The following is a 12,948-nucleotide window of genomic DNA, read 5'->3' on the forward strand; positions in this document are numbered from 1 at the left end:
TCGTCCAATTTTTTACCTATGTTATTTAAATAAATCGTAACTTACAGTTGGAATGGTCGGAAAATACAACGCACCGTGTGCAAGATATTCGTGGGAACTATTAATTACCAGATATTATAATAATTATCCAGGTATTTATTGTGATAATCTAACTTTAGATTTAGCAAACCAACAAGTCGGGAAAACCAAAATATTACCTCTCCGTGTCGAGAAGATTATATAACCTTAAGTATCCAATGAAAACGTCGACCTTTTGCCCTCATCCTTTCCCGCGCTTTGCGCTTCCGCATTTCATCCTTACTCTCAACATTATCTTCCTCCATTTTACATATAAAAATCAAATACTCACAAAAAGAAGTGGCAAAAACCTGCTGGCTCTTTACAACCACTTAATTTGACTTAATATCCAATTTCCAACAACAATAATATACCGGTAGTTTAATTGACAACCTACTAGCATCGCAATTCTCATAAGGAATGGCTCCCGCGGATAAAAAACGGCAATTTTCAACTAGGTGGGCGTTATCTCATAAGATTTGAAAAATATCATTTGTCTTTTTTACCAATGCCTAACCGTTTGGATTTTTTAAAGCAGTCTTAGCACCAAAAAATATTTTTGAATGAGGATAAAAAAGGTCTGTCCTCTCGTAATTTTTTAAGCTTTTATCATGATTACTCTATACAACAGTAACAAGGAGTATAAACGCATTAGTGGAAGCAGTATTTTTTTCCCAAAACAATCTCGCTTATGTTTATGCAATGAATGAAATATATCACAATGCACGGGCCTTGATAGATATAGGAGGCAATGAAGGAAATATATCGCATGCACGGGCCTTGGTAGATATAGGAGGCAATGATAATCTCTCTCTTTGCACGAGAGGTTTATCTTTAATATTTAAATAAATATAGTTATTTTTAATTATTTTAATCTTCAATAATTAACATTAATAATAGTTAAATCGTTTAAAATAAAGTTATACTTATTATCTTCTCAAACTTTGCTAATATTGACGTTTAAAGTGAAGGGTACCCCTCTTCCCGCTTTCTTCAAATTTTGGGGTATATATACGATTCGTTTCCATTATAATAGTAAGGAAAAACCGCAAATGCGAAAACCTTTGGTAGCGATCCTACCTTAGGGAGGCTAGACGTTTCTCGTAACCCTAGCTGATCGCCGCGTCTATCCTAAAACCAAACGATGATAATGGAGTAGAAGCCAATGATACAGATTGGTGTCTATGTGGAATAGACGGAAGACCAGTGGATGGTGGTGTTAGAAGGCAGTGTAAGTGCAGACGGGTGTCAATGTTGGATTGACAAAGAACAGAAGATGGTGGTGATTAGAAGCCAGTATGTACAGACTGGTGTCCACGTGGTATGGACAAAGACCAGAAGATTGGTGGTGTGAGAACTCAAGTAGAGGAGCCATTTCCGTGACTGTGAAAGCAGTTCGGAAATGGCGAACACGTTTGCTCCGATACGCAAACTGCGAACGCGGTCACGTGGGTGTAACAACGGACAGACAGACAGACACACACACAGACAGACAGACAGACAGACACACAGACACACAGACAGACACGGCCGTTACAGAACCTCTCCTGGACTACGTCACACGGAGAGGTAAAAAGTCGGCCTAAAAGGTTTTTGAAAAGTGACGAGACTTTAATTTCACAATAGGAATGGTGAAATGGAGCCCGAGACTTGAATAGAAATTTAGCGCGTGGTTGAAAAAGAAAAGATTTTTAAAACCTATAGAAAATGAACAACTTAACCTTATACCACGAAAACTGAGATACTTCAGCCTTTGCTAGTGATATGAAGCGTTGCCTTCGTTAATCAAGGCCTGTGCGCGGTAGTTTCGACCGGGGCGACTTTTAAGAAACGAGACTTCTTATTTTCTCTCTATTTTACCGCGAGATGGAATTGATAGCTGGACCGAAACGCTATTTCAAATTCCAAGTGCGAGAAAATGAATATTTCAAATTTTAAGTCCAGCTAATAGCGCTCTCAGGTGAGAGAATTTGGCAACTCAAATTGCCAAACGAAAAATAAACAATCGGCGCCGCGCACAGGCCTTGATTAACGTAGGCAACGTATGAAGATAGGTTGTGACGAAGCCTTGGTCGTGAAACCTTGGGTCTAATTTACTCGGAAAAAAATGAGCTCTTAATGCAAAGTTCAATAGAGGTTTTGATTGAATTTAAATAGAAGGGATTTTCTTAATATCAAATCATGGATGGGATACAAAAAAGCTTTATTGGGCCTGATTTACATAAAAGCAGAAGTCCATTAAATTAGCCTAGGAAGTAACCAAAAGCGGGGCTTGGGACTCCCCTTTCTTGTGTAGCAATACTGAAGAAGGGCGACACATTCGCCACCTGGCGATAATTTTTCTCAGATTTCCGGTTTAAGTGCGACTCGTACGCCAAAATTTGCCCTATCGAGAGAGAAAAAACTATTGGCCGAAAACGCCCCCTTCCACTGTAAAACCGAGCCCTCATTGGCATAGGAGAAGGGATGGGGTGTGAATTTTGGAACAGTCAAGGTCATTCAGTTTTTTATGACTCTTCATAAACCTATTGAAAAAAAAAACTGTTTAAAGGGAGGGTGAAGTAGAAAATCAAGTGATTTTTCATCGATTCTTCTACTAATTACAAGACCAGTCTGCATAGTGAAACATTCAGGAAATACTTCCGAATGATTTTAAAATTCAAATTAGGTTCAGATTTAAAGGATAATTTTAAATACGGAGGTCCGACCAATCGCGTAACCCCCTGCCTTTTTATAATTAGTAGAAGAATCGATAAAAAACCACTTGATTTTCTACTTCACCCTCCCTTTAACAACCGTGGCCGTTCCTTTTTTTATTTTTTATAAAGCAAACAATCTACCCTTTAGAGATGCAGCCTTCATGGGCTGAAGAAGTCACGCCCCGCTCACGTCAAGAAAGTCTTCCTAGAGAGGAGCTCGGAAATTTCTAACAGTGTTAGGAAAGGGAAAAAAATTTAACCCCCTATCCATGGAGTTAGAAGGAGTTTTTATCCCAGCAGAGACGTACTCTATACCAGCCATTGTAATTGTTCACTTCCTAGGCTAATTTAATGATGGACTTCTGATAAAAGTGAATTTTTAAAAGGCTTATTTTTGAGTTTAGTATTTTCAAATGTTCCAAGTTTTACGTCATTTACTCTGAAAAGATTAATTACTATTTGATAATGACTAAACTTTGATCACGCGCAATGAACAAACAATGGCAGTTGAAGAAAATGAACCCTGGATACTCCTTATTAATTGGTCTACCTAACAAACACATTTTAATAATAATAAAAAAAAACATGCCGTTTTAAATACAGAAAGTGTGATGCCCTTTCAAAATTCGTTACTTTCCATGTTCTTTTTGACCAAAACTAAATATTCTACTACAGCCGCCCTTTTCCTTAAAATCCAATCTATTAGTTGAAGTGATTTCTATGTGGTCTGATCCCACTTGCCTTATGCGTTCTGGCATAACTACTTTGATCATTTTACAACTGTCTTTACGTTGATGTTTGCGCAATTAAGGCTTCTTCGTGCTAATACAGTCATACTGAACACACTTGATGGGTCTTTCACCACTGTGAATGCGTTGATGTGTGATAAAAACACCATGAAATGAGGTGACGTAATCACATTGATCACATTTGAACTTCTTTCCATCACTGTGAATACGTCGATGTATGACCAAAGTACTCTCGTAACGGCAGGCGTAGTCGCACACATCACATTCGAATGGTTTTTCACCACGGTGAATACGTTTATGCTCGTTCAAAATGCGCTTGTGCGTAGTGGCATATTCGCACTCATCGCACTTAAACGGTTTTACATCACGGTGAAAGCGTAGATGAGAGATCAAACCGGTCCTATGTATACTGGCATATTCACACTGACCACATTTGAAAGGCTTTTCACCACTGTGAATGCCTTTATGTTTTTTCAAAGCGCTATTGTCCGTAGTGGCGTAATCACACTGATCACATTTGAAGGGTCTTTCACAATGGTGAATGCGTTGATGCTTTATCAAATTATTATGGAAACTGCCGGCATAATCACACTGATCACACTTGAAAGGTTTTTCACCAGTGTGAACGCGTTTATGCGCGATTAATCTACTTTTCCTCGAGCAAGAATAATCACACAGATCACATTTAAACGGTTTCTCACGTCCACTGTGAATGAGTCGATGTTCCATTAAATTACCCTTCTGCTTGCAGGCATAATCACACAGATCACACTAGAAAGGTTTTTCATCACCGTGAACGCGTTTATGTTGGATCAATTTACTTTTCTGATCGGTAGCATAACCACATTGATCGCATTTGAGGCGTTTTTCTCTTATTTTCTTTCTAGCGTGATGTTCTATCGGAGGCTCCGGTTCTATACACCTTTTATCTTCGCTAGAATTGTTGCTTTCAGTAAAATCCTTTTCCTGCAATTTTCCTACACAAAGCAAAAACATATCATCAAAGAAGCGCTAAGGTGTACTATTCGTTTGACAAGACAAAGAATATTCATAATGCAAAAGCGCGTGAAAAGTGAAAGTAACACCTCAAGAGTACTGATAAAAACAAAAAGTATACTTTATTGATGGTTTAGAATCAATCATTGGCTATAACTATAGATTTCGAGTAAACCAATGATCAAACAGTTCTTTACCGTTAGGGGAGTACATCAACTCTATCTGACATTTGACAATAGCGTATGATAGCTTTTCATCATGAGCGTATGCATGTTACCTATGTATGCAGTCGTGAGAGGTATTATTATAAAGAGGGAGTGGAAACTGTTTCGGATGCGATGATGTTTGACGAATTATACTTTCTGACTGTTCAAATCTAAAGGGTACTGACGGGCTTACAAGGACGATCACCGACAAGGAATGCCACCAAGAAGGGATATCTAGTTTACTAGTGAGAAGGTATGAGATCATGCCTAAGTATTCGCGCGCCTTAGTCCCAGTCCCCCTTTCAAAATACAAGGGGGGGGACGTAAAAGGAGGCCGGCTATTTCTTCTCTAATCAGTCTTCAGTAATTTTCGTCATTCGCGTCGCGCTGACGTGAGTTTTCAAGCTCACGAGATACAGAAACGACTGTTGCCGTTCAATTCACCGTCCCATTTCCCCTTTGACTCTCTTATCTTTATTTCCTCCTGAGTCCTCCATGAGTACGGCTAATAAGCGGGACCACCAACAGGGAATGTCACTCGTCAGCTACTACAAAAGGCAAGCACCACTCACCGATAGGTTATGGCAGCAACTCCTGGAAATCCCATACATGCATGCTACTCTAGATTTTAGTAGAACCCTCACTTTTTTCTAATGAAATTTTACATTAAATGTTAATATGTCTCTTATTTCCCTATAATATCAATTATATTTTGACCTGGACTTTCAGAGGCTTCCGACCGAGACAACGTTCATTATTTCCACAAGAGAAGTGAACACGGTAAAGTATATCGCAGCAATATACTACTGGTTTCTACTACGCCAGTTTTCTCTATACAGGGTGTTTGTGAAAAGTCCATCAATAATGAAAGGGCGTATTTATTGGGCCATTTTGAGTCGAAAATGTTCTATGACATTTTGCCGTCCGAGCCACGGTTTTCGAGTTATGATTTGAATATTTTAGGGATGACCCCTTCATTAAATTAGCGCTGTCTTTCAATTTCTTAATTAAATTTAAGGGGTCATCCGTAAATTACTCCAATCATAACTTGAAAACAGTGGCTCGGACGGCAAAATGTCATAGAACATTTTCGACTCAAAATGGCCCAATAAATACGCCCCTTCATTATTGATGGACCTTTCACAAACACCCTGTATATCATGCTTTCAAACCTGGTCTAATTATATTTTAGAGCTCAGTTCAGGAACACACAATTTCTAAGTCCCAACATATTGCAAGTCGTTTCTGCATCTTAAACGCACGCACTCACTTACCTTGGCTTGGCGCACAGCCGAGGAGCCAGACGTCACGATACCGAGTCGCTGCAATCATTGTAATGTAAGCATGCACTAACAACCACAGCAGAACTAAGCCTCGAGCCTAAGTTGTAAACAAATTTCTCTCCGATTTGATTTTCTCTATGTTTGTGCTGATTGCGCAACGTTTAGTTTTTTAAGTTTAGGTGAGGGAAACGTTATAATATTTGTAAAAAAATTTTTTAATACCAAGTTGATTGTGATTCACATCTTCGTTTTCGAGTAGACTTTGGGAAATGTTGCTGATTAACTCAGTGGGAATACTTTGCAAACTATAAATAAATAAATAAATAATTATAAAGCACAAGTATTAATCAAGAAGGGATATCTAGTTTACTAGTGAGAAGGTATAAGATGCCTTAGTATTAGCGCGCCATAGTCCCAGTCCCCCTTTCAAAATACAAGGGGGGATGTAAAAGGAGGCCGGGCTATTTCGCCTCTCCTCAGTCGTCAGTAATTTTCGTCATTCGCGCCGCCGCGAGTTTTCAAGAACCAATGAGATGCTGGTTGTAATTTGGAGGCGGGGATTAACACCGGATCTACTATACGTTTGGACTGGAGATAAAGCTGGAAATGTGGAGGCGAATTTATACCTTCTCCCTAGTAAACTAGATATCACTTCTTGTATTAATAAAAGATGAATTCACTATGAATGTGGTAGGAACACTTCATACTAACTAATCTCACCAAAAATAATATTTTTGAACTTCATGTAAGCATAGCGATTTCCAATTCGGGATTGAACTGAAATCAAGGCTTTAGCTTTATTTTTTGTTAGGGCTGTGCGAGCCTCGAATTTTTGGTTTCGAGTCGAGTCTCGAGCATTGAGTATTGAAAAATTTTCTTATCGAGCTCGAGCCGAGTCTTGGAGTTATGGAGTACTACAGTCGAGTATCGAGTAATTTGAAAATTCGTTTCGAGTATTTGCATGGAATTTATTTTCTAGTATTTCCAGACTTTATGCTAATTCATCGCTCTCATAATAGACATTTAGAGTATTTTTGCGCATTAACTACTTCAAACCATCCCAGACGGTATTATAGTCCTGTTCCTTTTAATTTGACAAACTAATTTCTTATTACTATCTTCTTCATACGCTAGTTGAACTAATTCCCCACCTAAGTCACTGCTAGCCATTGTTATACGAAAATTAATAGTCAACGCCCCTTTAACCATGGATTAACTAACGCTAGGGATTGTTCGTTCCCCCTAAAAGATTAAGCATGCATGTTCCAAACACCCCCTTGCAGCAGCTACTATCCCTAACCGAAAGTTACAAGAAAATTGGACCAAATATCACGTGTCCTATGACGTCAAAATTAAAATCCCACCTAAAATTGGGCGCCGCCATCTTTAAAATCAGCAAAAACTATTTATTTTGCCGAGAGATGGCGCTATATCTACATCCGTTTTGGTCCAATAAATTGGGGGAATGAAGAGGAGAATCAAGGAATAATTCGGAACATGAAGTTGGCGATATAAATACATGGGAAACACGGATAGTGAACAATCCCTAGCGTTAGTTAATCCATGCTTTAACTGCATTTTTTATTACTTTTACTTCCACTATTGAACCAGCTAGGGGCTACTACCCTACTACATTACACAGCCCAAATTGCCAAGTCCCAATAACCTTATTAATTTTAAGTGCTTCAGGCCTCTTTGATGAATTGACGAAACAGCCTAAATATATATGTTAAAACAGGAATGTATGGAGGGGTTGGAATGGCTAAGGTCAAATCCTAATCGGCGTGAAATGATCTTCGAAACAACTGGCGTGGCTTAATTTACGCTAGTGACGTCATAGCCTGACGTAAAAATCGTATTTACCACTTAAATTATTTCCATTCATTCATTGGCTGCCAAAAAAACTTGTTTGCTGTAACTCTTCACCCTCTACCCTAGGTCCTCTGCCTAGGCTGAGAGAATCGAATATGAACGCGAACGGTGGCGAATCAGCGCGTTTAACTTTAAAAAATCTAAAAGGCCACTTCTGCCATGCCTTTTTTAACGAGTCATGACATTTTTCGCCTTCGGTAGACAGCTAAACAGACATAGGGGAGGAGCTAAAAAAAAGGACTCGCCTTATGTTTTCACCATGAAGGGTACAACGAGAGCCCCCTTAGCCATTCCAGCCCCACCATACATTCCCTGGTAAAAACAAATGTATGAATGAAAGATCTTCCACTAGGACAGTATAGCAGCTAGGATACTGTAAAAAGAAAAACCCAAATCCTAAGAAGAGGTTGGACAGTAGAGAGCTGCAACTCCGTGGAAGAACTCCGAAACCCGCTGGGTTCCGCGTTTAAGCGATGGGAACTCCAGGAGTTGGAAATGTTTTTCTGAGATAAAATTGGAGTTGGGTGGCATTGGAAGTTTTCGTGTGCGGAGTTGGGAGGCAATGGGAATAATGATAATTATAATTGCGGAGTTGGGAAGCATTGGAAAATTATCTTAAAACATGGATATCTACGGAGTTGGAATACTTAAGTCTGGTAAGTGGTAGGGCTCCAATTTAAAAGCGGACTTTAGCGTTGTTTGTCTTCAGAAGCTTGGTACGAAATTCTTTTTTTACCCGTAACCCACCGTGACACGTCCCCTCAGTGAGTCTCTCACACAAAAGGGGCCGCGGGCGCAAACCCATTGACAAGAGTCTCCTTTCTAGCTATGAGGCATATTAAAGTAAGGCAGTAGGCATATTGGCAGGCACAACTAATAACAGAATGGACTCTAGTGTTAGTATTTCTTGATTCGTGAAGTTCGTGGTCTTGTCCTTCAAAATAGCATTTGCGAAGCGAATCAGTCCGATTTTAATTAAATAGCTAATTTAAGAAACTAAGCGTAGAATGTGACTCAACGACAACGCGTAGCGCCTTTTTCCCCCAAATCTTAAGTTTTAGTGTCTAGAAGAATTTTATGAGTAAATATTATTCCTTATTTGAAAATCATAATTTATAAGTACTCAGGCCAAATTAGAAGGAAAACTAATGAACTTAAACTTTCTATTTTTCCAATTCTAAAGAGTGAAGAAATCTTCCAAAGACTAGAAACTAGAAAGATTTTAATGGACGAAGCTGGGAGTTTAAGAAATTTTAATTTTCATGGAAGGAATTGGGAGGAGTTTAAGAAATTTTAATTTTCATGGAAGGAGTTGGGAGGAGTTTTACATTTCGCTTGGCGGAGTTCTGCGGAGTTGAAACTTTTGATTATGGCATTGGGAGGAATTGGAGTCATTGTTGCGTATTGCCTTGGAGTTGGAAGGAGTTGGAGTTTAATATTTTCATTTTGCAGCTCTCTATTGGACAGGCTAATATAGATGTATATTCAAAGTTGTATAGGTTCACGATAGTAGTAATTGTAGTTATATCCATTTTATTCCATGAAGGGTTTTTCCATTAAGATTTTCAGCAGGTGAAATTCTATTCAAATACCTTTCAATTTGTTCTTGAGGTTGTTGCTGTATGGAAAATGGAAGAGACAATACTAGTCCATATGATTCAGGTTCATATTTAACTGGACCCACTATGGCATAATCGTTGTTTCCATTCAATCCATTTTTTTTCCTAATTATTCAAACAATTAACTGCTAAATTAACCTGATTTTCATTTTTTAAATCGACTATGAAAAAAAAAAGAACGTTACAAACCGTAAGATCTTCAACTTCATTTTTCAAGTTTCCAATGATTCCCTTGAGCCTTTTAATTTCCTCATCAAGCCTCCCAATTTCCTCTTTTTGCTCATTTATTCTTAACACAATTTTGATTCTCTCTTTCTTCATATTTGACATTGAAACGTCACACTAAAAATTAAAATACATACATTAAATGGGCAAACCAAAGCTTAAAGGGGGAGCAATGTTCTTTAGTCCCGAACAGTGAAAACTGTCTATAATTTCAATTTTTTATCAAGATTATTTCCGAATTTTAAAGTAACGTTTCCATCCCATTTCGATTAATAGGAAGAAAAGATATCTTATGAATTACGTTTCGTGTTGACATTCTGGTAATGATTTTGCATAACCAAATCAAGAAGGGATATCTAGTTTATTAGGGAGAAGGTCTAAGATGCCTAAGTATTCGCGCCCCATAGTCCCAGTCCCCCTTATCAAATTACAAGGGGGAACGTAAAAGGAGGCCGGGCTATTTCGCCTCTCCTCAGTCGGAAAATACGCAATTTTCGTCATTCTCGTCGCGCTGACGTGAGTTTTCAAGAACCAATGAGATGCTGGCTGGTTGTAATTTAGAGGCGGGGATTAACTCCGGACCTACTATACGTTTGGACTGGAGTTAAAGCTAGAGATGTGGCGCAAATTTATACCTTCTCCCTAGAAAATTACTAAATTAGATATCGTTTCTTGACCAAATTTAATACAATTTGAATAATTCCCAGGCTTTCAAATATGAATTATGGTCTTATATTATTATATCAAACATTTAGATGTTTTTCATCCCTAAAGCGTGGTTTTTGGGCATTTTTAAATTTACATAAACTCTCTATCCTAATCCTTAAAATCTATGCTCCATCACATTATATCGGATGCACTACTGAGTCTTCAAAAACAAACATACATCAGGCTCTTATCTTAATCCTATTCTAGCCTCATAATAGATAAGTTGAACATGAGTAAGGTAGGTGGCGAGTCATGTTACACCTTTAGTTAGCGTCCCCTATACCGATCTAGGCCTCAATCTGCTACATTTTTGCCACCGAGTTTAGCTCCGGTAATAAATTCGCATTCTGTGGAATGTAGCGAATTGGTGAAACTATTCCGGTACCCTTTCTTTCCTTTATCAAGATCAATCAACTCTTTATCCAGAATCCCACCAGAAGTGAACAGGAATCTGCGAAGGTCAAAAATGTTATAGGTTCACCGAAATTATGTAATATTTATCAGAATACCAAATAGCAAGCTTCTCTAATCAAATCAACTAGCACATCTAGTTTGACCTCAAATATTGGATTTATCTAACACAAACGGAAACAAACAACTTGGGGTTTTATTAAGAACTAAGTAACTACAATCATAATTCTCATCAACCCACATTAATGCAGGGTTGGCAAAACCCGGGAAAAACTAAATTAATGGTTACAAAGTGGTAAACTAGCGAGTTTTAAGTGCATTTTCGGGATGTTTGTTAATCTCATGTTAGAAAAATAACAATAGTATTTTTAATTTTTAAATTTGAGATGGTTATTGCTGGATTAAATTTTTAGTATTCAAATTTGCCAGGTGTCTTTCCATAAACATTTGTCAACGAAACAGAAGTAGAAGCGGTTTCATTCTTTAACCTATTTCAAAGTTTTCCATTAATGAAAAAAAGAGTAGAAAACATTCTTCCTATCGAGGCTGAGCTATAACATGTCACTAGGTATATTTGGTTGGTTACATGGCCAATAAGAAGCGTGTGGAAAAAGACCTGAATTTTCTAACGCTAGAGAGTAGTGGCACTTGCACCCAATGCTAGTAAATTAAAGGCATAATGATAACTGATATTAATTTTTTTATATTAATTTAGCTTCAAGTTGTGCGCGAATATTTAACGAATAATTAGTCAAATACTTTGCATAGAATTCAGGAAAAAACCTTAAAAAGTGGAAAAAACCGCGGAAAAAATAGTTTTTGCTAGTGTTCGTACGGGGATCCCCGACTTTTTCCCCCGACCCCGACCCCGGTACCTAACATGTAAAATGTAGTCGGGGTTTTTTTCGGGGTTAAATTTTGGTTAGGTTATTTTTAGCAAATTATTTTTTGTCCTGCGCCAAAAACAATCATCTCATTCGTCTCAAATAAGTGCTCCGCTTCTCCTTTATGAAGAAAGGGTAAGGGGGTAACTAACAACAAACAAAATACAGTCACCAAAATTCCAAAGTTCACCATCCTCCCTCTCGTGGATCGGCGCCGCACAGACACTAGAAATCGCCTCTTGCCAGAAAATGCAGAAAAATAATTTGGCTTTATTATAATCAGAGGGCTATGAATTATGAACTCGAAGCAGTTGTTAAGGAATATGAACATGCCAAAGCCAATTCCATTGTTCTTGATACCCCATGGGTTTTGCCACTGCCAACGACCCCGACAGAGCCAGAGACTGATATGAGTCTCTCTGAGACTGAGACTCACTGAGTTCGAATTTGTATATTAATAAAGCTTCTTTCCAAACATTTAACGATTTTTTTTATCATTTTTCCAAAATTTTTCAGCATGCGATGTCTTACCCCGACCCCGACTTGTTTTTTTCGGGGATAACCTGCCCCCGACCCCGATTCAATTTTTACCCCGTACGAACACTAGTTTTTGCCACTGGTTTTAACCTGGTTTAAACCGCTCGGAAAAAACCGGGGAAAATTTAGTTTTTGCCACCCGGTTTTAACCGGTTTTTTCCACCCCTGGTTAAAACTTGCCAACCCTGCATTAATGCGTATTTCGAAACATTTGAACTTTTCAAGCTTCTGCTGAATCTGTCTAATATTTGTTCACGATTATCCATGACTTGCATTGTTGGATTAACAAATAACACGCGTTATTACCTCCGTAAATTCAGCCTGATCAACCACTTGATTGTCTTGTACATTTATATCTAGCGTGGGTTCGTTACCAAGAAAGTCGACCCGTGAAACTGTTCCAGCCTTCTTTGACATAAGAGTATACAGTGTAATTGTTTTACCAATCAATCACAAAGTTAATAATGCCAAATGGCAGTAGATTTATCTATGACCTTTTGTTAATACTCACATTAACGCTTGTTCTATACGGAATAGGATCTGGGTTTGTATCTGTAGGTCCCATACCACCCACAAAATGGTAATTGCATACATAGTGGAACTTTCTTATCTTATCCACATTGTTCAAATCCTCTCTTCCTATAGCTCTTATCCATTTTTTACACTTTTCTAGTTTAGTTTTGAGCTTTGGGAAAGGGTAAA

General features: G+C 38.2%; 2 protein-coding genes across 2 annotated transcripts; both read right to left on the reverse strand.

The window, feature by feature from the left end:
• Nucleotides 1-3,381: 3,381 nt before the first annotated feature.
• On the reverse strand, nucleotides 3,382-4,234 carry LOC149620935 (uncharacterized). Its single transcript, XM_089854826.1, has one exon. It carries the CDS (start codon nucleotides 4,232-4,234, stop codon nucleotides 3,563-3,565), a length of 672 nt encoding a protein of 223 aa, XP_089710952.1. The 3' UTR covers nucleotides 3,382-3,562.
• Nucleotides 4,235-4,276: 42 nt separating this feature from the next.
• LOC149620936 (uncharacterized) lies at nucleotides 4,277-12,678 on the reverse strand. The gene is made up of 5 exons (XM_089854825.1): nucleotides 12,553-12,678; nucleotides 9,670-9,823; nucleotides 9,455-9,584; nucleotides 6,213-6,295; nucleotides 4,277-4,482 (listed from the first exon to the last, which is right to left on the reverse strand). Exons 1-5 carry the CDS (start codon nucleotides 12,661-12,663, stop codon nucleotides 4,277-4,279), a joined length of 684 nt encoding a protein of 227 aa, XP_089710951.1. The 5' UTR covers nucleotides 12,664-12,678.
• Nucleotides 12,679-12,948: the final 270 nt, after the last annotated feature.

This window comes from Phalangium opilio, unplaced genomic scaffold (genome assembly GCF_054372755.1).
Source record: "Phalangium opilio isolate 3A_F unplaced genomic scaffold, DU_Popi_V2 ptg000209l_1, whole genome shotgun sequence".
Taxonomy (NCBI): Eukaryota; Metazoa; Arthropoda; class Arachnida; order Opiliones; family Phalangiidae; genus Phalangium; species Phalangium opilio.

Bases quoted from the DNA above. Each gene is read 5' to 3' on its own strand.
- LOC149620936 (XM_089854825.1), bottom strand. From the start codon at position 12,663: ATGTCAAAGAAGGCTGGAACAGTTTCACGGGTCGACTTTCTTGGTAAC. The intron at 9,585-9,669 runs TTTGTAACGTTC...GAATAATTAGGA, and splicing joins TGAAGTTGAAGATCTTACGG to AAAAAAATGGATTGAATGGA. The intron at 4,483-6,212 runs GTATTAAAAAAT...TGCTTTGTGTAG, and splicing joins TGTGAATCACAATCAACTTG to GAAAATTGCAGGAAAAGGAT.
- LOC149620935 (XM_089854826.1), bottom strand. From the start codon at position 4,234: ATGGAACATCGACTCATTCACAGTGGACGTGAGAAACCGTTTAAATGT.